Source organism: Loxodonta africana, chromosome 6, assembly GCF_030014295.1.
Source record: "Loxodonta africana isolate mLoxAfr1 chromosome 6, mLoxAfr1.hap2, whole genome shotgun sequence".
Classification (NCBI taxonomy): Eukaryota; Metazoa; Chordata; class Mammalia; order Proboscidea; family Elephantidae; genus Loxodonta; species Loxodonta africana.
In genome coordinates, this window is record NC_087347.1 from 89,203,801 (window position 1) to 89,229,224 (window position 25,424).

Consider the following 25,424-nt stretch of genomic DNA (forward strand, 5'->3'; position numbering starts at 1 on the left):
GTAAAGAACAATGATGAATCTGTAAAACATCTCATAACATGGAGAAATCTGTAAGGCATTATGCTAAGTGAAATTAGTCAGTTGCAAAAGGACAAATATTATATGAGACCACTATTTTAAGAACTCAGGAAAAGGTTTAAACACAGGAGAAAACATTCTTTGATGGTTATGAGGCAAGAATTATTTTAGGTGAAGGGAAGGACAACATACAATACAGGGGAAGTCAGCACAACTGGAGTAATCCAAAAGCCAAGAAGTTTCCTGAATACAACCAAACACTTTGATGAACAGAGTAGCAGGGATAGGGGCTTGGGGACCGTGGTTTCAGGGGACATCTAGGACAACTGGCATAACAAAGTATATTAAGAAAAAGTTCTGCATCCCACCTTTGGTGAGCGGCGTCTGGGGTCTTAAAAGCTAGCAAGCGGCCATCTTAGATGCACCAATTGGTCTCAAACTACTTGAAGCAAAGGAAAATGAAGAACACCAAAGACACAAGGAAAATATGCACCCAAAAGAAAGAAAAAAAAAAAAAAAAAAGGGCCACATAAACCAGAGACTCCATCAGCCTCAAACCAGAAGAACTAAATTGTGCCTGGCTACCACCAATGATTGTCCTGACAGGGAACACAACAGAGAATCTCTGATGGAGCAGGAGAAAAGTGGGATGCAGACCTCAAATTCTAGTAAAAAGACCAGACTTGCTGGTCTGACTGAGACTGGAGGGACCCCAGAGGTCATGGCCTCCAGAATCTCTGTTAGCCCAAAACTAAAACCGTTCTCAAAGCCAACTCTTCAGACATAGACTGGATTATAAGACATAAAATAATACTGGTGAGGAGTGTGCGTCTTAGCTCAAGTAGACACAGGAGACTGTGTGGGCAGCTCCTGTCTGGAGGCAAGATGATAAGGCAGAGGGAGTCAGGAGCTGGTTGAATGGACATGGGAAATACAGGGTGGTGGGAAGGAGTGTGCTGTCACATTGTAGGGAGAGCAACTAGGGTCACATAAAAATGTGTGTTAAGTTTTTGTATGGGAAAAATGACCTGAATTGTAAGCTTTCACTTAAAGCACAATTAAAAAAAAAAATTCAGTTCAGTTTAGTGCTGTCGCAGGTTGGGTTTTCAGGCAATAGGCACTAAGTGGGGTGCAAAATGTTTAGCATCTACCCACCCTGAGGAAGGAAGGAGGAAGAAACAGGATTGGCCAGATGAAGAAGTCAATTTTAATTCAGGTCCAACAAAGTCTCAGCAAATCTGGAGGGGAGCTCTGTTGTGAATATTGCCCATAAGAGTGTCCCATATTAGGTCCAAAGTGCTGGGACTTTACACCCCTACCTTGCTCAGTCACTGGGTATGCTTTGACAAGACTGCTTTCTGCAGTTGAGGCTGACCCTGAAGGAGGTAGCAGGTGGAGTCTGTCTGCAGACCTCACTCCTCACAGCTGGAGAGCAAGTCCTTCCTAGAAGAGGGACCTAGACTGAATCTCCATTATCTACCACAAGTGCTGTATTGCTTAATGGAAGTAGGGTAAGTTGGCCAGTTGCTCTAGTCTTTAATTTATGTCGTTTCTTTCCTCCCATGAACTCAAGATAAAGCACACAACTTTCTAATCACAAAATATTTACCAGTCACTGGGACAGTAGAATAGAGGGGGATTAGAGTGAAAAGACTAGAAGCAGAGACCAAGAACAAACAACAGAGGGAGGCTTCTAGGAGCAAAGAACAGAAAAATTTTAATAATATACAAGAAGTAATGGCACCAGGTCCTAAGCCTTAAAAATGCTCCAATTAACATACGTTTAAAAATGTTTTAAGAATAACATTGTGACATTTTGGATATTTCTTGTTTTCTTGACAGGTTTAGAAAACATGAATAAAAGAGACCGACCATTCATGACAATTCAGAGAAACGATAGCTCAGGTATTGTTTTTACTTCTAATTCAGTTTTATGATTTACAGTAGATTATACGCTTTTGAGGAAACCCTGGTGGCGTAGTGGTTAAGTGCTATGGCTGCTAACCAAAGGATTGGCAGTTCGAATCCGCCAGGCACTCCTTGGAAACTCTGTGGGGCAGTTCCACTCTGTCCTATAGGGTCGCTATGAGTCGGAATCGACTCGACCCCACTGGGTTTGGTTTTGGTTGGCATACGCTTTTGATAAGATATAAAATTGGAATGTTGATTTTCAGAATTTTAATAATAGAAAGTTCATTTTCTGGTCACATGGAAGGACTTGCCAGTTCCTTTTTTTTTGTGTGGTACATATTACAATATGGATGAAACTTGAAAACATTATGTGGAGTAAAGTAAGTCAGTCATTAAAGGAGAAATATTGCATGAAATAGAAAATGTACAGATCCTGTGCCAGTTGAGTCAATTCTGACTCATAGTGACCCTACAGGTCAGAGTAGAAGTGTCCCATAGGGTTTCTAAGACTGAAATCTGTATGGAAGCAGACTCCCACATCTTTCTCCTGTGGAGTGGCTGGTGGGTTCGAACTGCTGACCTTTCAGTTAACAGCCAAGTGCTTAACCAGTGCGCTACCAGGGCCCCTTAATATATAAAGACCAAAGTTTATTAGTGGTTCCAAGGGTGGAAGGGAGGCGGAATGATGAGTCATTGTTTAGAGGGCACTGAAATTCTGTTAATGGTGGTGGAATAATTTGAAAAAAGGTAGTGGTAATGGTTGCACAACATAATGAGTGTAATCAATGTCACTGAATTGTACATGTAAAAATTGTTGAATTGGGGAATTTTGTTACATATACTTTTAGCATAATAAAAAATCTATTTACTTAATTTGATTCCTAATAATGTAATACTTAAATATTTATGATTGATATCTAATAAATTTTATATAAAAAGAATGGCTTAACAGCAGGCATACTTTGTATCTTGGCATTATAATTTTCTAAAATTGTCAATATACTGATTTAAATGAAGGTATCTCTATGCCCTTTTAGCAGTAATTTTGTACAAAGAATATAGTAGTAATGTCATATTTTAAGAGTTTCTAGAGATAGAGGTTATGTTATGAATGCTATAACGTACTATTTCTTATATTTGTTTTAAAATATTTAAAAATAAGATCTGGGGTCAACATGTTGCCATAACTATATTTGACAATAACATGATATAATTTCTTTTGTCATTTTTCTGTTTTTCATGAAAAATAGATAATCTGGTATTCTATATGAAAAATGGAATAAGAAGGACCAAGTATAAACCAGTAGACTATCAACAATTACACTCATTAACTGAAGCAAAAAAATCAGCTTCGGCTTCTATACAACTAAAGGTAAGAAGATGTGTTTTTTTCTACTTTTGGAAAATTGAATTGCTAGGAAATGACTCTACGGCAGCGGGTTTTGTTTTTATAATCACATTTGTACTGCAAATGTGGAAATATTTGCATTCTAAATAGCTTTTAGAATCTTCCAGTGATTAATAACAGAGAACAGCAGCTAACACTTATTGAAAGCTGCCAGACACTGTGCTATATACTTTACGTGCATTACTCATTCATTGTTCATAACAACGCTATGAGGTCTAAATTCAACTTCGTTTTTGGAAAGACAGACATTTCATTGGCTTTCAACAATTTCAAACTTAATCTGAAAACTAAAAATTGTTACTAAGTGCCAGCCATGGATCAGCACTTCTAATAACATACAGATATGCCTTCAGAAGCATCCGTTCTCCAGAATGTCCTTTTTTGCCCAAACGTGTCCTGAGCCTAGAGAAGGTGAACCTGGATGATACATGAAAGGGGTTTATGTGAAGTGATTGTGCACAGTATTTTAGAAGTGTGTATGGCTTAGAATTATTCATGCAGTGTGTTTCCCTCTTGTGCAAATAATGTTAGGTGCCGTCACATTGGTTCCAACTCATAGTGACCCCGTGTGCAACAAAACGAGACACTGCCTGATCCTGCGCCATCCTCACAATCGTTGTTATTCTTGAACCCATTGTTGCAGCCACTGTGTCAATGTATCTAGTTGAGGGTCTTCCTCTTTTTTGCTGACCTTCACTAAGCATGATGTCCTTCTCCAGGGACTGGTCCTTCCTGATAATATGTCCAAAGTATATGAGATGAAGTCTTGCCATCCTCACTTTCAAGGAGCACGCTAGCTGTATTTCTTCCAAAACAGACTTGTTCATTCTTCTGACAGTCCATGATATGTTGAATATTCTTCTCCAACACCGTAATTCAAACGCATCAATTCTTTGGTCTTCCTTATTCATTGTCCAGCTTTCGCAGGCATGTGAGGCAATTGAGAATATGGTGGCTTGGGTCAGGTGCACCTTAGTCCTCAAAGTGATATCTTTGCTTTTTAAACACTTTGAAGAGGTGCAGGTAATAGAGTTCATTATAAACAGCATTTTCTTTGCTTGCTTGCATTAAAAAACTGGTTTAATAAAGCCACATATGATTTAATTTGTAGCTTTCATTTCTATTTAAAATTTTCATGTTACATTAGTTTGTGTGGCTTTTGATGTTTAATACTTTTTTTTTTTTTTCAAGGAAACATGATTTCAAAGCACATTTGCTACCTTATTCTGGATAAATTACCAGGTATCCATGAATACTATTTTCTCAAACTAAGGAGACTACTTAAAAACTAGGGCATTACTTGTTTGGTTCAAATATAACTTTAAAATAATTTAATGCTATGAGGACATTCAAAGAAATTTTATGGAAAAAATCACTTACATCACTACCATCCTAATAAAACTGTTTTCATATTTCTGACTTGTATCTGACCTTTTGTATATATGTCAAATATACACATACCTGGCCAACTGACTGAAAGGGATCCATATTTGTGCCCATTCCAAAGAATGATGCTCCAACAGAATGTGGAAATTATCAAACAATATCATCAATATCATACACAAGTAAAATTTTGCAGAAGATAATTCAAAAGTGCTTATGGCAGTATATCAACAGGGAACTGTCAGAAATTCAAGCTGGATTCAGAAGAGGACATGGAATGAGGGATATCATTGCTGATGTCAGATAGATCCTTACTGAAAGCAGAAAATACCAGAAAGATGTTTACCTGTGTTTTGACAATGCAAAGGCATTCGACTGTGTGGATCATAACACATTATGGGTAATATTGTAAAGAATGGGAATTCCAGAACACTTAATTGTGCTCATGAGGAACCTATACATAGACCAAGAGGCAGTCCTTCAAACAGAACAAGGGGATGCTGTGGGGTTTAAAGTCAGGAAAGATGTGTATCAGGGTCATATCCTTCCACCACACTTATTCAATCTGTATGCTGAGCAAATAATCTGAGAAGCTGGATTATATAAAGAAGAACCCAGCATCAGGATTGGAGGAAAACTCATTAACAACCTGCGTTATGGAGATGACACAACCTTCCTTGCTGAAAGTGAAGAGGATTTGAAGCACTTACTGATGAAGATACAAGACTACAGCCTTCAGTATGGATTATACCTCAACACAGAGAAAACAAAAATCCTTACAACTAGACCAATAATTAACATCATGATAGATGGAGGAAAGATTGATGCTTTCAAGGATTTCATTTCACTTGGATCCACAATAAATGCCCCTGCAAACAGCAGTCAAGAAATCAAAAGACTCATTTCATTGGACAAATCTGCTGCAAAAGACCTTTTTTTAATTTTTTTTTTTCATAAGCAAGCCTATAAGGTTTTCATGGCTGTAAATCTTTTTTTTTTTTAATTGTACTTTAGATGAAGGTTTACAGAATAAACTAGTTTCTCATTAAACAGTACACATCTTATTTTATAACATTGGTTAACAACCCCACAACTCTCCCTCCTCGACCTTGGGTTCTCTATTACCAGCTTTCCTGTCCCCTCCTGCTTTCTACTCCTTGCCCTTGGGCCAGTGTGCCCCCTTTAGTCTCCTTTTGTTTCATGGGCCCGTATAATCTTTGGCTGAAGGGTGAAAGTCGGAAGTGACTTCATTACTGAGGTAAAAGGGTGTCCAGAGGCCATACTCTAGGGGTTTCTCTGGTCTCTGTCAGCCCAGTAAGTCTGGTCTCTTTTTTGTGAGTTAGAGTTTTGTTCTACATTTTTCTCCAGCTCTGTCTGGGGCCCTCTATTGTGATTCCTGTTAGAATAGTCAGTGGTGGTAGCCAGGCATCATCTGGCTGTACTGGACTCAGTCTGGTGGAGGCTGTGGTAGATATGAAGACCACTTTAAAGTATTCAAAAGCAAAGATGTCACTTTGAGGACTAAGGTGTGCCTGAACCAAGCCATGGTATTTTCAGAAATCTCATATGCATGTGAAAGCTGGACAATGAATAAGGAAGACTGAAGAAGAATTGATGCATTTGATTATGGTGTTGGCAAATAATATTGAATATATCATGGACTGCCAGAAGAACAAACAAATCTGTTTTAGAAGAAGTGCCCAGAATGCTCCTTAGAAGCAAGGATAGTGAAACTTCATCTCATGTACTTTAGACATGTTATCAGGAAGGACCAGTCCCTGGAGAAGGACATCATGTTTGGTAAAGTAGAGGATCAACAAAAAATGAAGATCCTTAATAAAATGGATTGACACAGTGGCTGCAACAATGGGCTCAAGCATAACAATGATTGTGAGGATCCATTTGACCGGGCAGTGTTTCATTCTGTGGTACATGGGGTCACTGTGAGTCAGAATGGACTCGATGGCACCTAACAACAACATACATGTATATATACATAACATAAACAAACTTATTTTCTTCCATGATAAACATATGAAATCCTGTATACTTCCCCCTAACATTTTATTACATAATCTTTATAATATACTATTTAATTAATTCAGTCAATAAATTTTTATTATGTGTGTATTGTGTGCCCCAAAGATACAATGGTAAGCAAAATATAGTACCTACCATTATGGAATGTACTGTTTACTGGGGGGAGTAGATGTTTATCAAATAAGCTTACAATAAGATTATATTAAGTATGAGCTGCAATGAAGAACATGCTGTCTGATAGTATATAATAAGAAGGCTTTATTCTGATTGGGCAGTTGGGGAAGGCTTTTCTGTGGAAGTGACATTACAATTGGGATTTCAAGGCCAATAAGAATTAACTAAGCAAAAACGTAAGTGATATTGAGTACTCCAAATAGAAAAAGATACATATATTATCATATGCCAATTTTGGAGTATTTAGATTGTATCTAATTTTTATGATATTTAAAATCATTATATAGTAAATACCTTCATGCATAGTGATCTTTCATGGTTTTGAATCTCCTACCCCTATGGGATAAATTCCATGATTGAGAAGTCTGGGCCAAAAAGCATGTTTTTGAGACCTATTACCAAATTTCTTTCCCAAAGTATTATTCCTATATAAGAAGCCACCACAAACACATAAGTACCATTTTCTCTACACCCTTACCAGTATTGGAATATATACACGTTTACATTTACACATGCACACACATTCCTATGTTACCTACCTACCCACCTACCCATCCGTCCAGCCTAGATGCACCAAAAAGACATTTTAGCTCAAAGTGGAATGGTGGAATGTTGAAATCAATATTTGGTTAAAGTCTATTCTTCTTTGATGATACGATTTCTGTCAATGAATAAACATATTTAAAATTTTAATAAGTGTATATTTTAAGTTTGACATTAAGTGCAAGGACAGTGATTTCTCAGCACTCTCAGCCTCTAGATTGCTTTTCCGGTGACTGTATTATACATTTGCAAAGTTAAACAAATGTTCACTTTCAACAGGCATTTTAAATGACATCACTAACCTCTTTGTCCATAAAAAAAAAAAAAAAATTTTTTTTTTTTTTTTTTAGAATATAATTAGGAAAAAGCTTTTAGTTTCTAGAAATAATTTTGTATTTGGGATTCATAGCTAGGCAAGTCTCAAAAAATCCTTTGTCTTCAACCACTGGGAATGGATGGCAGTCTACAGCAATCATTTTGACAAGCTTTTTCCTTCCATATTTAGCCTGCATAGGTTTATAACTATAAGAAATTGCCCCTTTAAAACATTTTTATAAGGCCTATTGTTTTCAATTTAGGTTAGTGTGAATAAAGTGTGTTCTGGATACCTCATCATCCTCTCTTTCTTCTTTTCTTCATACTGTTTTCATTTTCTTATTATATCTGGATTAAGGAAAATGAATTGGGAATGTTGTTGTACATGATTTTTGGAAGCTTCCCTTCTCATTTAATTTAGAGGGGGCAAGTTGACATTTTGCTTTTAATTTATTCTTGTAAGATGTGAACATTTCCCAAAAAGAGCTTTTTCTTGAAAGACTAATGGCTTAAATGGAATTAAACAACTGGAAATTAAATATAATTCTTAAAGTTTATTATGCTTTGTCTTATGAATGCTAAATATACCAAGTGGTCCATACTCATTAGAATTCTGGTTATATCATCCGTTATTCTGCCTCACGTTATTTAAATTTTTTATAAAATATGTGTTGGCTCAAAAAGTCTTCCTGTGTTACATAGCTAACACATTCTCTCTTAATATTTGTACTAATTATCTGTCTATTTCTGTATTTAAAATTACTCATTTTTTGCACATGACATTAACAGCTTTAACAATCATCATTAATATTAAATCACATGTAATATTAAATATACACATACTTAAACTGAATGATAGAGTTTTAACATTTAAAGCACATAGGGAGATTTTTTTATTCTAGTTACATCTAGAATAATTACCCATATTGGAAAAGAAATTACCAATAATTATTAACTAACAAAAATCAACAATAAGCTCCAAAGACTAGCCTTATTTGTATTACTGATACTGTTACACTGATTAGATGCGACGGCCACCAATGTAACTACTGTGGCACATATAATTCTGATGTGGACATTCAGCAGTTCAGTCTTTCAAAGGCTGAGATTGAATCTGAAGCTAAATAGTCGATTTGGGCTGAAAAGTGAGACCAAATTTTGGAGCATTACTTGTAAGTTTCTAATTAGTTGAGTCTAAAAGAGATCTTTATAATTATTTTTATTTGAATTTCTTTGATTAGCAAGAATAAATATTCCTTTTTGTTCAACTCAAGTATCCATCAAGTAATTTTTTTTAACTTTGCCTTGTGGAAAATTGTAAGCATATGCGCAAATAGAGAGTATAATAAATTTCCATATAACACCATCCAACTTTAACAATTATTAACTCTTGGACATTGTTTCCTTTAAACTTCTACCCACAAACCTTCTCCTGCCACATTGTTTTAAAGCAAATCTCAGATATCATTTCACCCATAAATATTTCTGCATGAGTCTCTAAAAGATTAGAGCTTTAAAAAAAATCCTGCAGTACTATTACTATGCCTTAAAATGTTAATAATTTATTAGTAATTTCTAATATCCAGTCAGTGTTAACTTCCCCTGATTGTCTCAAAATTTTTTTAACATTTATTCAATCAGTATGTAAATAAGATCCATATATTGCTATTGGTTTTTATTTTCTGGATTTTCTCCTCCATCTTTTTGTATATCTTGCAATTTATTTTTTGAAGAAATTGCATTATTTTTCCTATGTAAGTTCTTACGGTCTGGATTTTGGTAATTGCATCCTGGTAGTGTCATTTATTGTGTTTCTCCATCTCTTGTATGTTCAGTAAATTGGTAGTTATATCTCAAGTTTTGATCAGATTCAGATTCAAATTATTTTGGCAAGAACTCTTTATTGCTGTAATTTTCCTGCTCTGCTATTTTGTTAATACAAATAGTGTGGCGAGAATAGGTTGTGCATACATCTTTTTATACTTTTGCCAATACAGTTTTCAGATAGATTTCTAAAAATAGGAATACTAGGTTAAAGAGTAAATCCATATGAAATTTTGCTATACATCTCCAAATTCCCTTCCACAGAGGTAGTATCATTTGCTATTCCCACAAGGAATAAGAGAGATGGTCTATGTTTCCCCATAGCTACACAAAGGGTGTTTTGTTAAACATTTGAGCTTTTTCCAACCTGACAGATGAGAAATTGCATCTCAGAGTAGTTGTTTTCTTTCCTTTTTTATTTTTTTAAATGTTAACAGTACTGAGATGTAATTCACATACAGCAAAATGCATAAATCTTAACTATACAGTTCAATGAATTTTGACAAATATGTACACACATCTAACCAACACAAATTGCCCACTAGTCATTGAAGTTTATATGTAAAGATAGCCGAGTCTTCTGGCCCAAAAGGGCATTCATGCTAAATCTGGATGCCTTGTTGGGGTTTCATTGTCTTGGACTGTCACAATAAACCACATATAGGAAAACTTTTGTTTCTGATTCTCCTATGGATTTAGTATTTTAATGATTTTTCTAAAGGATTTTTAATTCATCAGTATTCTGTATAAATCATCATCGTCCTTAAATTTTTTAATTATGTTTATTGGTTTCATATGGCGTATTGCCTAGTATAAGGAATTGGAATCACCTAGAAACCTCTCTGTTGATAAAGATACAATTTTAAATCTTTTTTGTTGTTGTTGTTCCTTATAAGACTATTTTTCTTCATTTTTGGCCTAAGGATAGAAGTAGAATCAATGAGTAAATTTACAAAAATCAAGATGTTCTGAAAAATATTGGAAGTGTCTAGTGAAAAATAGTAGCTTTATTTTGACTTTTATAGTCTACCTAATTGGCCTTTCTCTGGGCCCAAAGGCAGCATCATTGATTTTTTTTTTTAAACTATAAAAATGCGTCCATATCTTCCTACAATGTGTTTTAATTTCTCTGTGTACAACATGGACCAAATATGTCAAAGAAATCTAATTTTAAAAGTTGTGTTCGTTGCAACAAACTTTAGGGACTATAGGTGGCAAATAGAATGAGTTAAAGCAAACATCAGATAGTCAGATTTTAGGAATACTGTGTACTTTTTTTTCCTATAGGTAATGTGGAGACTGTGAATGTTTTTCTGCAATGGCCTATACTTATATAAGTGTACTTTCCTCCTAAATCTTATAATTTTGACACTTGAAACCTTCTGATGAAAAGATTCGACTTTGTATTTTTTTTAGGTGATCTTTGGATTACTTTGTTTTCTTATACCCCTAATTTTGAATCAGTAAGTACAGCAACAGAAAGATAAACTCAAGGTTACAGTAATCAACGAATGACAGCCCAAAATAGCATGCATTATAAAGATTCCTTTTTAGAACTGCTCTTCTGAAGATTTTATGTCTCAGTATCGATCTGTTAAAACTGTTAGGGTACTAAGTATTCCAGTAGCAGAGAAAATATTTGTATGTGTATTTCGTCTAGTTTCTGATTTGAGAGTAGCACTTTTGTAGCTGTTTAAAAATACTAATATGGAACACACGAGTTCCATGACTATCGGGCAGAGTCTACCCTGAAACAGGTATCACTTGAGTATTTACAGTAGAAAACCCACTCCCGTAGAGTCGATTCCGGCTCATCACCACCCTATAGGACAAAGTAGAACTGCCCCATAGGGTTTCCAAGGCTGTAAATCTTTGTGGAAGCAAACTGCCACATCGTTCTCCTGCAGAGAAGCTGGTGAGTTCAAACCGCTGATGTCTTGGTTGGTAGCCAAGTGCTTTAACCACTGTGCCACCAGGGGTCTTTAATGCCAGAAAATGATGATAGAATTGCTGAGCAGCTAAACAGAGGTCGGTGAAACAATACAGAGGGGTAACAGCAGTAGGAAGCCACTGCCGTCCGGGCCAGGACACAGGGCAAAAGCAGTCCTATCCCAGATTCCACGGGCTGAAACTACCCAGAGATAGTTGCAACTATAGTGGAACTGCCAAGAGAAAGCTGGAACAATGGAGAAAAGGCAGATGCCCCTGGAGACCCTTCTAAAGTCAGAGATGGCAGGGGAGTAACCCTGTGGTGTCTTCCTCCTTCTCTCTCTGGCCCCAACACCAGTGTCTTACGTTGGCTGAACCCAGCTGAAAGCCAACTGATAGGGGCACCTGAGAAACACAGCCTGCTCTGTGAATGTGCAGCAGATCAGGGAAATGGCAAGGAGTGGATCTGAAGGCAGACAGGTCCAGGCCATACAGCTTGTCACCAGAAACCCAAAAGCACTAATATATTTTAAAAAGTCATAAAATTTGGGGGAAAATTAAATTTGGTTGAAAATTTGGGTTTTAGCGCTATATGGCTTTTCATTATTTCTCTGTTGTTAAGCACTTTCAAATAAATATTTGCCTATATACTTTTTCTTATTTTATTTACAAAGACATAGACTCAAAAGATTAAAACTGTGTATTCACGGTCACAATTCTAGTAAGTGCTGAAGCTGGGACTAAAGCCAGGCCTTCTAATCAACTTACCCAGGGACGTTTTACCCTCTCATACTGGAGATGGGATAAAAATCTCCATGGGGTGGTAGAAAGAGCACTTGAATCAGATATGCAAGGTTTTAATTGTGATTCTGATGTTTACCTTAGTCGGCTTTATGAGGCTGACCAGCTCTTCTTAACTTCTCTTGAGTGTCCTCATTTGCAAAATGGGAATAATGACACCTATCATTCCTCATGGAAAGATATGTCAAAAAGTAGAGAATATGTATAGAAAGCTCTTGAAAAATTTTCTGGGGCTATATGAATTAAGGTGTTATTTATTGTATTATGGAAAATAGAATTCATCTTTCTTCTCATGAATGCTTTAAAAGCAGTTCTTAAATTGGTCAGTATTTCAAACTACTCTCTGCTTTTTTGTTTAACATAATGCTTAGTTTAGGTGAGTTTTGTGTTAAAAGATGCATTAGTAAGGATTGAAAATGAGAAAGTATTCCATTTAGAAAATGCAGATTAAAGATTTATTTTGGGAAAAACACGTTTTAAAATATTGAAGGTGTTCCTGTTCTGTTTCTCTAAATCTAGATCAGAAAAACAGTACAGACTTCAAAGAAGTCTAAAGAGCAAACACTAATAAAACAACACAAGCAAGTGTGGTGGCAAGAACACCAAAGACTAAATGAACTCAGGTAAGACTTGGGGAAAGTCTCAATAAGAAAACGTCAGAATTACTAAAAATTGTACTTCTCTAGTCAAATGTTCTATAATTTTCAATGTTAATTAAACCAGTGCAATCAAAATTTAAAGTTACAGCTTGAATGTGAATCAAACTCATTTCACCAGTTTAATTTAGAATCCAGTGGATTTTGCCTTTCTTAGGAAAAAAAGATAATTTTCTATTTCTGCTAATCACTTCCTTTTCTGCACTCCCATTCATTATTATAATTATTTATATTATACTTAGCACATGGGATTATAATATTTTATTTACGTGTTTGTCTTCGTTATAGAGTGGTAAACTCCTTGAGGGCAAGCATTCCATTTTATTCATCTTTACACTGTAAGATGTAGCGCTAGGAAGGAGATAGGTAAATGCCTTAAATGACTAAATGAACTAAGGAGTTTAAGTCGTCTAGTGGTTTCTGGATATAGCTGCATCATGACTATTCAGTTTGGATTTTTGACTTTTGTTATTGTTTCCAATAGTCTCTTCAAAATGAATTGAAACAAAATAATGATTCCACATGTGATCTTAGTTGTAATCTTTGGAAAATAAATTTATTTTCACAGATCAAGGCAAAAATAGAAATAAGTTGTATTTCCCCACATTTAATAATGGGATATTTATAAAGCATGTTTTTAAAAAGGTATTCTTTTAAGAATATACTTTATATGCCATTGACTTTATTTTTGACTTAGGTGCATATCATGTTGACAGGAGTTTATTACTCTGGCAAGTGATTCCTAAATGTGAAATAGAAGGCTGAGAATTGGAAATAGTTTTATATCATCATTTAACTTAAACCATGGGAAAACAAAATTATATAGACTTCTTCACTATACTTCTCTTATAAAAACAATTAAATCAGACCTATCTTATCCCTCAAAAAGGCACCTTTTGTGGATGGAAATTTGAACCCACAGGAAAAATTACTTGAAAAATTGCAAACCTTGAAACAGGGAAAGTCACTTGGAAACCTTAATTATGGTGTTCACTGATGCAAACACAAATGTAAATGAAGACACTGGGGAAGAATTTTTATCTTGCCTATTCCACACCGCTCTCAATGTGTGTGTTACCTTGTTCTTGAGCTAGATAGAAGAGACGTACATATACCAGTATAAAGAATAATTCTTTTGGCCAGCATGGAATGACACAAAACCTCCCACCCCCTCCCCCCGCAAAAAAAAAACGAAACCCATTGTCAACATATTGATTCTGACTCATACAGACCCTATAGGACAGAGTAGAACTGCCACATGGGCTTTCCAAGGAGCAGTTGGTGGATTCAGACTGCTGACCTTTTGGTTAGTAGCCAAGCCTTAACCACTATGCCATGAGGGCTCTGCAAAATGACACAAAGGTGATGGAAATGAGGAACATTCAGGTGATAGTAACCTTGATGTCTTGAAATTTTTGGGTTGACTACTGGATAAAAAGAAGAATTTCAAGATACTCTTCTATACTGGGAGCCCTGGTGGCACAGTGGAAACCCTGGTGGCGTAGTGGTTAATTGCTAGGGCTGCTAACCAATGGGCCGGCAGTTCGAATCAGCCAGGCGGTCCTTGGAAACTCTATAGGGCAGTTCTACTCTGTCCAATAGGGTTGCTATGAGTCAGAATTGACTCAACAGCACTGGGTTTGGGTTTTGGGTGGCACAGTGATTAAGAGCTACTGCTGCTAACCAAAAGGTTGGCAGTTCAAATCCACCAGCTGCTGCTTGGAAACCCTGTGTGGCAGTTCTACTCTGTCCTTTAGGGTCGCTATGAGTTGGAATCTACTTGACGGCAGTGGGTTTGGTTTGGTTTCTGTGCTACTCTAGAATGTAGGCTAAGCTGTCTTGAAATTTGTAAGAGTTGTCTATTAGGCAAAAAGAAGAATTTCAAGATACTTTTCTGTGTTACTCTGGAATGTAGGCTAATTTCAATGTGTTCAGTAGAGGTAAACACCGTAGTTATAAGAGGAAGTTTAGAGAAATGGCTAGATTTGTGGAGAATTTAGGTACTATAAAAAATTAAAAATGGTCTAAGGTACTAGTGATGTCTCTCAATATTTAAAAATGTATACCTCTTTTAATGCCTTACTTGGGAATCCAATCTGCTCTCCTCGCTACCCATTTGAGACTCTCAGGCCTAAAAGTCCCTACGGTGACATCTAGCTTTTTTTGGTTACTTAGTTTGTGTCAAGTACTGTGCCAAATGCTTTACATTCTTTCTCTCATTTAGTCCTTACAACAACCCTACAGAGTAGGTATCATTGTTGTCCCCATTTTACAGATGAGAATTTTGAGTTTCAGAGGATGTAAGCCATTTACAGAAGATCAAAAAGCTAGTTTATGTGAAGCTGGAATTGGAGCATTTGTCCTTAAGCAACTTTTTCTTTTTCTCATGAGGTTCCCTTCTTTCACCTGATATCTAATTGGTCTAGCATTAGTAGCAAAAAAGATTTTACCAAACTTTAATTATTTAAAATCTGTACTGATAAATCTGGGCACTCTTCAGATTTATGAGTATAAAATTATATTGCAATACTTAATATGCTTTCTTAAACTACAACCCTTAAAAATTCTGACATACTTTCCCAGGGACTCTTACTCCCCTGTTTAATAATGACTGGTTAAGAAACTAAGGAGGACATTATTTATATTGGCCATGTGGTAAAGAATTAATTTTATTTTAAGGGAGAAAAATGTAGAATAAAATTCAAATTCACACACACACACAAAATGGACCAGGCTTGCTGGTCTGACAGAGACTGGAGAAACCCTGAGAGTATGGTCTCCAGATACCCTTTTAACTCAGTACTGAACCCGCTCCTGAGGTTCGCCCTTCAGCCAAAGATTAGACAGGTCTTAAGGGCCAATAATAACACATGTGAGGAAGTGCTTTGTAGTCCAATCATGTGTATGAGAATAATGGGCACACCAGCCCAAAAACAAAGATGAGAAGACAAGAAGGGATGGGAAAACTGGACAAATGGAAATAGGGAACCCAGGGTGGAGAAGGAGAGAGTGCTGACGTATCTCGGGGTTGGCAACCAATGTCACAAAATGATTTTCATATTAAGTGTTTAATGACAAGCTAATTTGCTCTGTAAACTTTCACCTAAAGCACAATTTTTAAAAATTTCATTTTAATAAGAATTTTTGAATAATAACTTTTGGGGAGTTATTTATAAGCCTTATTTTTTACTGTAATTCCTTCAAAAAGTTTTTTATAAAAATGTATTTACTTTCTTGTTCACATTTTCAGTTTCAAGGCACTATTTTAAAAGTATCACCTTTAAATAGAAGATCTCATGGGATTTTACCAATTAAATCTTTGGGAATATATATTTAAAGATCTAATTGAGACCAGTATTAATACTGTATGACTCATAGAACTTGCTCTGTGTCCTGCTCCTGAGTTCAGTCCTTTAGCCACTGGTTTTAAAATTTCCTTCTCAGGCCTTGGTGATAAGCTCATGTGGGACAGACTCTTTCAAGGTTGAGGAGTAGATCAAGTAGCTGAGTCTAAGGTACCAAGCCATTTGGGCTACTGAGTTCCTTCTTGTTGGAGGGATCAAGCTTCTGCTTTAGCCTACCCCAGTACCCTAATTTTGTTTTACAAATCTCCAGGCTGTAAGTTTCACTTATGGAGTTTGAACATAGTCTCTTGCTCTGCCTTTCATGATCCTCATCCCTTTGATTATTGTGTGCTTAAATGGCTTCTGACTCCATCTGTCTACTGCAACCATGTTTCACTTGTTGATGTGCAAGATCCTATCACCTGAAAATAGAGATAGTTTTACTTCTTCACTTTCAATCTGGATGCCTTTTCTTTTTTTTTTTTGCCTAATTGCTCTGATGAGAACCTCTAGCACAATGTTAAACAGGAGTGGTAAGAACAGATATCTTTTTCTTGCTCCTGACCTTAGGGGGAAAGCATCCAGTCTTTCACAACTAAGTAGATGTTAGCTGTGGGTTTTTCGTAGATGGCATTTACCAGGTCAGGGAAGTTCCATTTGGTCCCTAGTTTGTTGAACGTTTCTACCATGAAAAAAAAAAAAAAAAAAACCATGAAAGCTGTTGGATTTTGTCAAATGCTTTTTCTGTGTCTACTGAGATATCATGTGATTTTTGTTTCTTTTTTTTATTGATGATATATATTACATTAATTGATTTTTGTATGTTAAACCAATCTTGCAACCCTGATAAATCCCATTTGGTCATGGCATATAATTCTTTTTATATGTTGCTGGATTTGGTTTGCTAGTATTTTGTTGAGGACTTTTGCATTCATATTCCTAAGTGATATTAGTCTGTAGTTTTTTCTTGTGATGTCTTTGTCTGACATTGGTATCAGAGTAATAGTGGCCTCATAAAATGAACTGGGAAGTGTTCTTCCTCTTCTGTTTTTTGGAAGAAATTTGAAGAATCGATATTCATTCTTTTTTAAATAATTTGTAGAATTCAGTGGTGAAGACTTCTGGGCCTAGATTTTTCTTTGTGGGTAATTTTTTTTTTTTTAATTACCACTTTGATTTCTTCACTTGTTATAGGTCTATTTAGATTGTCTTTTTCTTCTTGAGTCAGTTTTGGTAGTTTGTGTCTTTCTAGGATATTTGTCCATTTCATCTAAATTATCTAATTAGATTCTTTTATAACATTTTTTATTTATGTAAGGTTGATAGTGATAGCCCCTCTTTCATTTCTGGCTCTAGTAATTTGAATCTTTTCTCTTTTTTTCTTGGTCAAACTAGCTAAAGACTTGTCAGTTTTGTTCATCTTTAAAAAAAAAAACAGGTTTGGTTTATTGATTTTTCTCCATTGTTTTTCTATCCTATATTTTATTAATTTCTACTCTAATCTTTATTTGTACCCTTCTTCTGCTTGATTTAGGTTTATTTTGCTTTTCTTTTTTTCAGGATCTTAAGGTGGAAGATTAGGTTATTGATATGAGACTTAGGAGGGCCCTAGGAAACAACCTTCTGCATTGCGAGTAAGCCGGGGTTGGTTGTAGGCACACAGAAACAGCCAGATCAGAATCATAAGAAACTTTGTCTGCTTTATTATGCCACAGGGGTCTTGGGAGCAGAAAATTTGATACCTTAATTCAAAAGAATGAACTCTGACAAAGGTTTAGGTAAGCTTATACCTTTCCTGTGTGGCCTCCTCCCTTCATAACACCAGTATCTCATAGTAAGCAGCTGATAAGCAGAAGTAGGAGTCTCTGGGTGGCATAAACATTTAAGTGCTTGCTGAAAGGTTGGTGGTTTGAACTCAACCAGAGGCACCTCAGAAGAAAATCCTGGTGATCTGCTTCTGAAGGTCACAGACTTCAAAACGCTGTGGAGCTGTTCTATCCTGCACACATGGGATCACCATGACTCAGATCGAATCGATGGCAATTGATTTGGGGTTTTTTGTTTGTTTAGCAGAAATAAGGGAGAGGAAATTCTGCACAATATGGGCTTTGTCTCAACTTAGAGATATTTTAACTTGAGGGAGAAAGCATCAGACCTGGTGATCTTAAAGTTTTGTGAGTTCTTGATGCTTGTGGTATACATGTACTCCCATCTCCTTTTCTTCCTCATCTCCCACCATTAGCATTAAAATGTTCCTAGATGGATCTGGGCATCCCCACTGAATGTCTTAGCACAAAGTTTATTGCTAAATCCATATGTGTTTTCCCAAATGTCCTAATTATCAGTAGATAAGAAAATTACCAAAATTGTCTAAGTAGTATATGTCAAATAAAGGAAAAGTTCAAAGGACTTAGCTCTATCTAGAGTCTATATATATTACTGTGAGATTGCAGTTTGTCACTGAGTGGCCCTTATAATAGATAAGGAATAGCTGTGAACCTGTTCTCCTGGGAGACAGGTGGGAAAAATGAGGCCATGGTGGAATGCCTGCTCTGCCCTTTAAGTGGGGTTAGAACAGCTCATTCCAATTCCATTGGAAATTTTACTCTTGTTTCTAAGTCTTCCCTAAAACATTCAAGAAGGTAGAGACAGTCAAATTGTGCTCTCTAGAACCCTAGGTCAAATTGTGCTCTCTAGAGCCATAGGCCATTCAGTGGCCACCCTGGAGGACCAAAAGAAGGTTCAACCAAAAAAAAAAAAAAAAACCGGTTACTGTTGAGCCAATTCTGACTCATAGTGACTCTATAGGACAGAGTAGGACTGCCCCATAGGGTTTCCAAGGAGCAGCAGGTGAATCTGAACTGCTGACCTTTTGGTTACTAGCCTGAGCTCTTAACCACTGCACCACCAGGGCTCCAAAAGAAGGCTAAGTGAACTCAAATTCTGCTTCTCCCACTTCAACCAGAGTAACTCCAATTATATCTGTTTCGTACCCCAGATGTCAACATAATAGTTTCAAGAAACAATTTGATTGTTTAAACTAATGTTTTAATGGACTCATAAACTAGAAGAAAATTCTTACGTTGATTCTGCGCTTGACTTAAACAGGTTGTTCTATAGTCTCAGCTTCAAAGTGGGAGGAATATTGCTGTCAATCTGATATTATTGAAAAAATGTATATAGTTTGAATAAATAAACATTTATTGAAATTAGATTAAGAAATGCAACTGCCATTTTTTTTTAAACATATATATGTTCATGATTGTAAAAAAAAATAATAATTGAGTTAACATCCATTTTAGATGTAAAGTCGAATCGGAAATAAAATCCTTTCTCAATGAAGAGAACCTTGGAAATGAATGTCTTTCCAACCTTATGGATTTTGGTGAGACTTTTGACCATTTATTCAAAGGGGATTTTTGTTTTGAAGAATGAAAGTGGGTCACTTATTTCATGTTCTTTTAATATTAAATGCTGTTTCTTTTGAAAGGATTTCCCAAATAAAACTGTACTCTACCTGTTCTTGAAGAAAATAATGTTTCCTTGATTCAATTTTGTTTCACCATAGAACAAGAGTTATCAGAACGATGGTGTGCATATCTTAAAAATGTGGTAGATCCTATTCAGCAGTTGAGAGCAGATCTGAAATACAGACAGCATCACATTTTACAGCATTCAGATCCACATACTGAGTTTAACTCAGTGAAAGTGCTAGAAGAGGTTAGTATGTTACCTTGATTTTTTTCCTGACTCTCCATTCCCTCATCTCCTCAGCCCTTAATAACCACTAATCTTCTTTGGTTTCAATGGATTTGCCTATTCCAGATATCTCATATAAGTGGGATCATGCAATATTGGTTCTTTTGTGTGCTGACTTTTTTCACTCAGCATAATGTCTTGAAGATTCATCCATATGATGGCAGGCCTCAGAACTTTATTTCTTTTTATGGCTGAATAATACTTCATTGTTTGTATGAACAGGCAGTCCCCAGGTTACAAACATCCAGCTTACATACAATTTGTAGTTATGAACCAACCCTTGTAAAGCCTGTTATATGAAAAATTTGCGGTGCATGCAATTGTTGGTAATAACAAATGGGCAGTACTTTGCGATGCACACCAAAACATTATTATTATGTTAAAAGATGTTTTAGTGTATCTGGAAGTGTTTCTTTAATGTTTTTTATGTATAGAAATGTACACTATCTACTAAGACAAACATTTGACTAACTGACACTGGATACGAACCATACTTAACTCTTTAGACTTTTGTACAAATTTGACTTAAAGACAAACTTAGGAACAGAACTCATTCATAATCCAGGAACTGCCTGTGCTACATTTTGTTTATTTTTTCATTTATTGATAGACACTGGGTTTTTTGCATCTTTTGGCTGTTATGAATAAAGCTCCAATGAACATCGTTGTACACATACCTGTTTGAGTCCCTGCTTTCAATTCCTTTGGGTATATTCCTAGGAATGGAATTACTGGATCTTATGGTGATTCTGGAGTCCCTGGGTGGCGCAAACAGTTCAGCTCTACTAACCAAAATGGAGTACGGTTCTACTCTGAAACCCATGGGGTCACCTGAGTCAGAGTTTGCTTGATGGCGACTTTTTTTTTTTATGGTAATTCTACGTTTAACTTTTTCAGGCACCATGAAATTGCTACCGTTATTTTTTGAGAATGTAATATTTCATTTTTGCCCCAATTAAAATGATTTGAGGTAAGAAACAAACATGTATGTTGTGGATTTGAATAGAAGATACAGGAAATTATGTCTATTCCATATCTTAAACATATGCTTGAATCTGTCCAAGCATCCTCTTTTCTTGCCTGGAAATTTGCAGTGGGCTCATATCTCCCTGCTTTCATTCTTAGCCTTCCTCCCAGTGTATTCTTTAAGGAAATGTAGAACAGAGCAAGTCACTCCTGGTAAAGTTCCCCAGGGGCTCCTACTGGCCCTCAAATCCTCCCGATACAACAGGCTTCAATGTCACTTCCTACAAGACAGCCCCGTTCCTACAAGAGCTCAGTCATACTGATGCTGGCTCCTTTTTGTTCTTCACACATGCCAGGTTTGTTCTTGTCTCACGGCTTTTGCACTATTTCTTTTTTCCATTGATGGCACTTTCTGTCATTTAGATCTCAGCTTAAATATCCTGTCCTCTAAGAGGTCTGTCCTGACCACCCACATGAGAGAAGCCACAGCTACTCCCTGTCACATCACCTTGTTTTTACATCACTCACCTTCTCCTGGTACTTTCTTCTGTATTTTTTTCTATTGGCTTATTGACTGCCTCCCCTGACTAGAGCATAAATGTAGTTGTGCTAGGTGTGGGCTTGTAGGTACTTTTTCTTGCTCTATTTTTCAGTTATTCTGTAGTGTTGTTACATTGCTTTCATAAATAATAGTAATCTAAAAAAATCATTAAAAATCTATGCCCAGCAATTTTCCTGGGAATTAGAGGCAAGGATGCAAGGTAAGGGAGGGGCGATTGCAGTAGAGACAACCTGGTAAGCCTTCTGCCTTAAACAAAAAACAACACAAACAAAATCCAAATGTGGATGCAGCATGTCTGTGAACCACTATACTTCCTGTCTTAGTCATCTAGTGCTGCTGTAACAGAAATACCACAAGTGGATGGCTTTAACAAAGAAAAGTTTATTCTCTCACAGTCTAGCAGGCTAGAAGTCCGAATTCAGGGCACTGGCTCCAAGGGAAGGCTTTCTCTCTCTGTCAGCTCTGAAGGAAGGTCCTTGTGACGCATCAGTCTTCCCTTGGTCTGGGAGCATCTCAGAGCAGGAACCTCAGGTCCAAAGGACACGCTCTGCTCCTGGTGCTGCTTTCTTGGTGGTATGAGGTCCCCATTGTCTCTCTGCTCGCTTCTCTCTTTTATATCTCAAAAGAGATTGGCTTAAGATACTACCTAATCTTGTAGACATCATCAATATAACTGCCGCTAATCCCTCTCTTTACATCATACTGATAGGATTTGCAACATATATGGAAATCACATCAGAAGATAAAATGGTAGACAATCACACAATCATATAAGGGAATCATGACCTAGTCAAATTGACAGATATTTTTGGGGGACACAACTCAATTCATGACACTTCCTGAGTCCATTTTCAGGTTGTGTATCTGGAAGCCCCGTTGAGACTCACTGCTCTAATGAGCACTATCTGGCGGTGGCATCTCTTGAACTCTGTTCCACAAGTCCTCAATGAGACTTTTTCTTATCTAATTTTCACCACTTATTGGCTTTTGAGAATAATTCCTGTACCCTTAAATATAAATATTGGTTGAATTGTAGTAATTTTCATTCCACAAAGGTTGTTCTAAATGTCCTATTTAGGTTGACTTTGTGAAGAAACAATTAAAAGCTGTTTTTGAAAGACTTAACCTGGAGCAACAGAAAATACAAAATGATCTTTCAGATTGGAGCGTGAAAGTAAGTGTGATGCAGATAGCAATTTATTTGTTTATCAATTTGTCATTTATGGGAAATAAAATAATCATATAACTCTTTTTCAGATACTAGATCATTCTTTAGAAGAAAAAAGTAAACTGCTCAGTGAACTGCCCATGGAATTAGAAACTTTGGAATGTCCATACCCTGATTTGAAATCTTCAATCCTTAGTGAGTTCTGTAACTTTACAGAGAAGTATCAAAAGAAACTTCAAGATTTTGATCTGCAGTTAGAAGATATATACAGGTGATAAGATTAAAACTACTTGGATCCTGTAAAGTTTTGCCACTATGTTTATAGGGATGCTGCTATACTTGTGAGTTATGTTTCATGGTTACTATGTGATTGAAATGCAGTCAATCAATAAATATTTAGATTAACTACTTGTCAAATGAAGAGAATTTTTTTCTCAAAATAAAGAGTCTTAAGATTTTATAAAGTTAAAACATGATGAAAATATCCCTCATATTGAGCTATTTACCACACAGTTAAGGAATAGCTTTCAAATACAATGGGAAAAGCTCCCACAGAATTATGTTATTTCTAATCCACTGTGATTTTGTACTATAGGGCAAACACAATATGCTTTCTAAAAATTTTTTAACTCTCTTGTGTATATTTTTTTAATTCTTTTGAAGTATTGTACTTTTGTTTGTATCCTTAGAATGGCAGTCCTCTTATGAGTGGCAAATATAATGTTAAATGATTTAAAATTCAGTTTTGGCACTGGTCATCTTCTCTAGTGTAGCGTCTATATTGAAATTCATTTAAAGAACAGCCCAGAGATGCTACCGTGGGTCAGATCAATCAATGGTCTACCTGGTGTAGTGTCTGTATATGAAGTTTCTGGGAGACGTTTTGAAGGAAAGCATGCTTTTTGTTTTATGATATTAACTCGAAATTTTCCCAGAGAATATTTACTTAAAAAGAAAAGAAAAACTACTGAAGGGACATATTTATAGAAAATTAAAAATAACAGGCTCCTACTTTGAAATGTAAGAAAATGAACTTGACAAATACTTAGATTTTTTATACTTCTTAATGAATTGTCTGTGAATGGAGTTCCTCTACATGAAACTAATGGTGTTTAAGAAATGAACAAGGAAAACCTTAAATCCTACCCAATAGAGTTCTTTGCTTTGGTAGCTTTTGGGCCCAAACTCCTTAGTTACAGCTTTACTTGTCTCTGCACAATTGTAGGCGAATAGGGCCAATCCTAGGTAAAGTCTGAGCCTTTCTGACTGTAGCTTCTTTCTGATGCCTGTGCAGGGTTGCTCACATGTTCCTTCCCATCAAATACCTTTTGGTCTCCTCAGAGTCTTCCCTACATCTTTTCCTTTCTTCCTTCCCACCATGCCATAAAGCTGCGAAAAAAAAAAAAATTAATAATAAATCATTTCCATTTGTCGATTGATTAATTAATTACACTTTAATTGAAACTCATCACAGTATAAAGTTAACTCAACCGTGCACTTAGTTTTAAGTCTTTAATTGCAAAATGAGAGTTCTCTCTCTCTTCACCATCCAGTCTTGTTAAAGAGATTTTAGAACTCATCAGACAGGAAGAAGAGGTTTTCTTTTTTTGTTGTTGGTGGTGGGGGGCATTATAATCAGGCTGTAAAGCTTGGCTTTAAAGGAGGTAAATCTGACTCTGTCCTTTTAATCCTTTCAAAACGCAATTATTTTCTCCTTTGAATTTTTTGTTGATACAATGTGTTTTCACTGATGGAAGGCATACTGATTCAAGGACCAATCCAGAATTTTTGTTATGATTTATAGATTTTGATACCCATTATCTGAGTTCCCATATGTCCCAGCAGACCCTCGATGTTATAAATCCTGCCAATATGAGTCAATGATAAAATCTTTTTTTTTTTTTAATTTCTTGAAAATGTGCAAAAGAGGAGGCAATGACTGCACATACATTATGCATTTTATTCTGGTCTCCTTCTTCTTAGCCTTTTTATTATTTTTCATGAAACTTTTCAAAACATGGTGCAATGCATTCTTCCCTATTGCAAAAGCAGTACTTAGAGCCCAAATAAATAAAGCGAAGGAATTTTTTTATCTCAGGAAAATTACCACTACAATGTATTCGTCATCACTGCAAAAGCAGTATTGACAGACCAAATAAATAAAACTAAAGGAATTTAAATCTCAGGAAAATGACCACTACTATGTATTCTTCATTATAACAAAAGCAGTACTAACAGTTAAGGAGCTGAAACAGCTGCCCTGGAATACTGGAGAACTGTTCATAGCAGTGCATTCCACCTGCTACACATAGAAGCAATGATTGGGCCCTAAGATTGAATGCAGGGTGAGAATAACTTACAGGAGTTTGAGTCTCTTGAACAGTACCACTGCAATGCATTATTTCTTATTGCAAAGATATTATTTACTGTTCAGGAGCTGGAAAGCAGGGAGCCAGTAACACCTGAAAACAATGAATAGTGTCAGGGAGAAAATGGCCACTGTAAAACTGGGAATAGCTGTTCTCGAGATAAGTACATTTCCACAAGAACATAGTAACTGGGAAACATAGTGAGGAGGTTTATCTCACAGAAATAAAGGCAAACCTGTCAAAAGTTTGGAAAA

At 36.1% G+C, this 25,424-nt stretch overlaps 1 protein-coding gene across 1 annotated transcript; it reads left to right on the forward strand.

Annotated features, from left to right (window-relative positions):
- The first annotated feature begins 504 nt into the window (after positions 1–504).
- CCDC148 (coiled-coil domain containing 148) lies at positions 505–23,396 on the forward strand. The gene is made up of 7 exons (XM_023542935.2): positions 505–1,923; positions 3,180–3,301; positions 12,866–12,969; positions 19,649–19,731; positions 19,915–20,066; positions 22,712–22,807; positions 22,891–23,396. Exons 1-7 carry the CDS (start codon positions 1,872–1,874, stop codon positions 23,074–23,076), a joined length of 795 nt encoding a protein of 264 aa, XP_023398703.1. The 5' UTR covers positions 505–1,871; the 3' UTR covers positions 23,077–23,396.
- Positions 23,397–25,424: the final 2,028 nt, after the last annotated feature.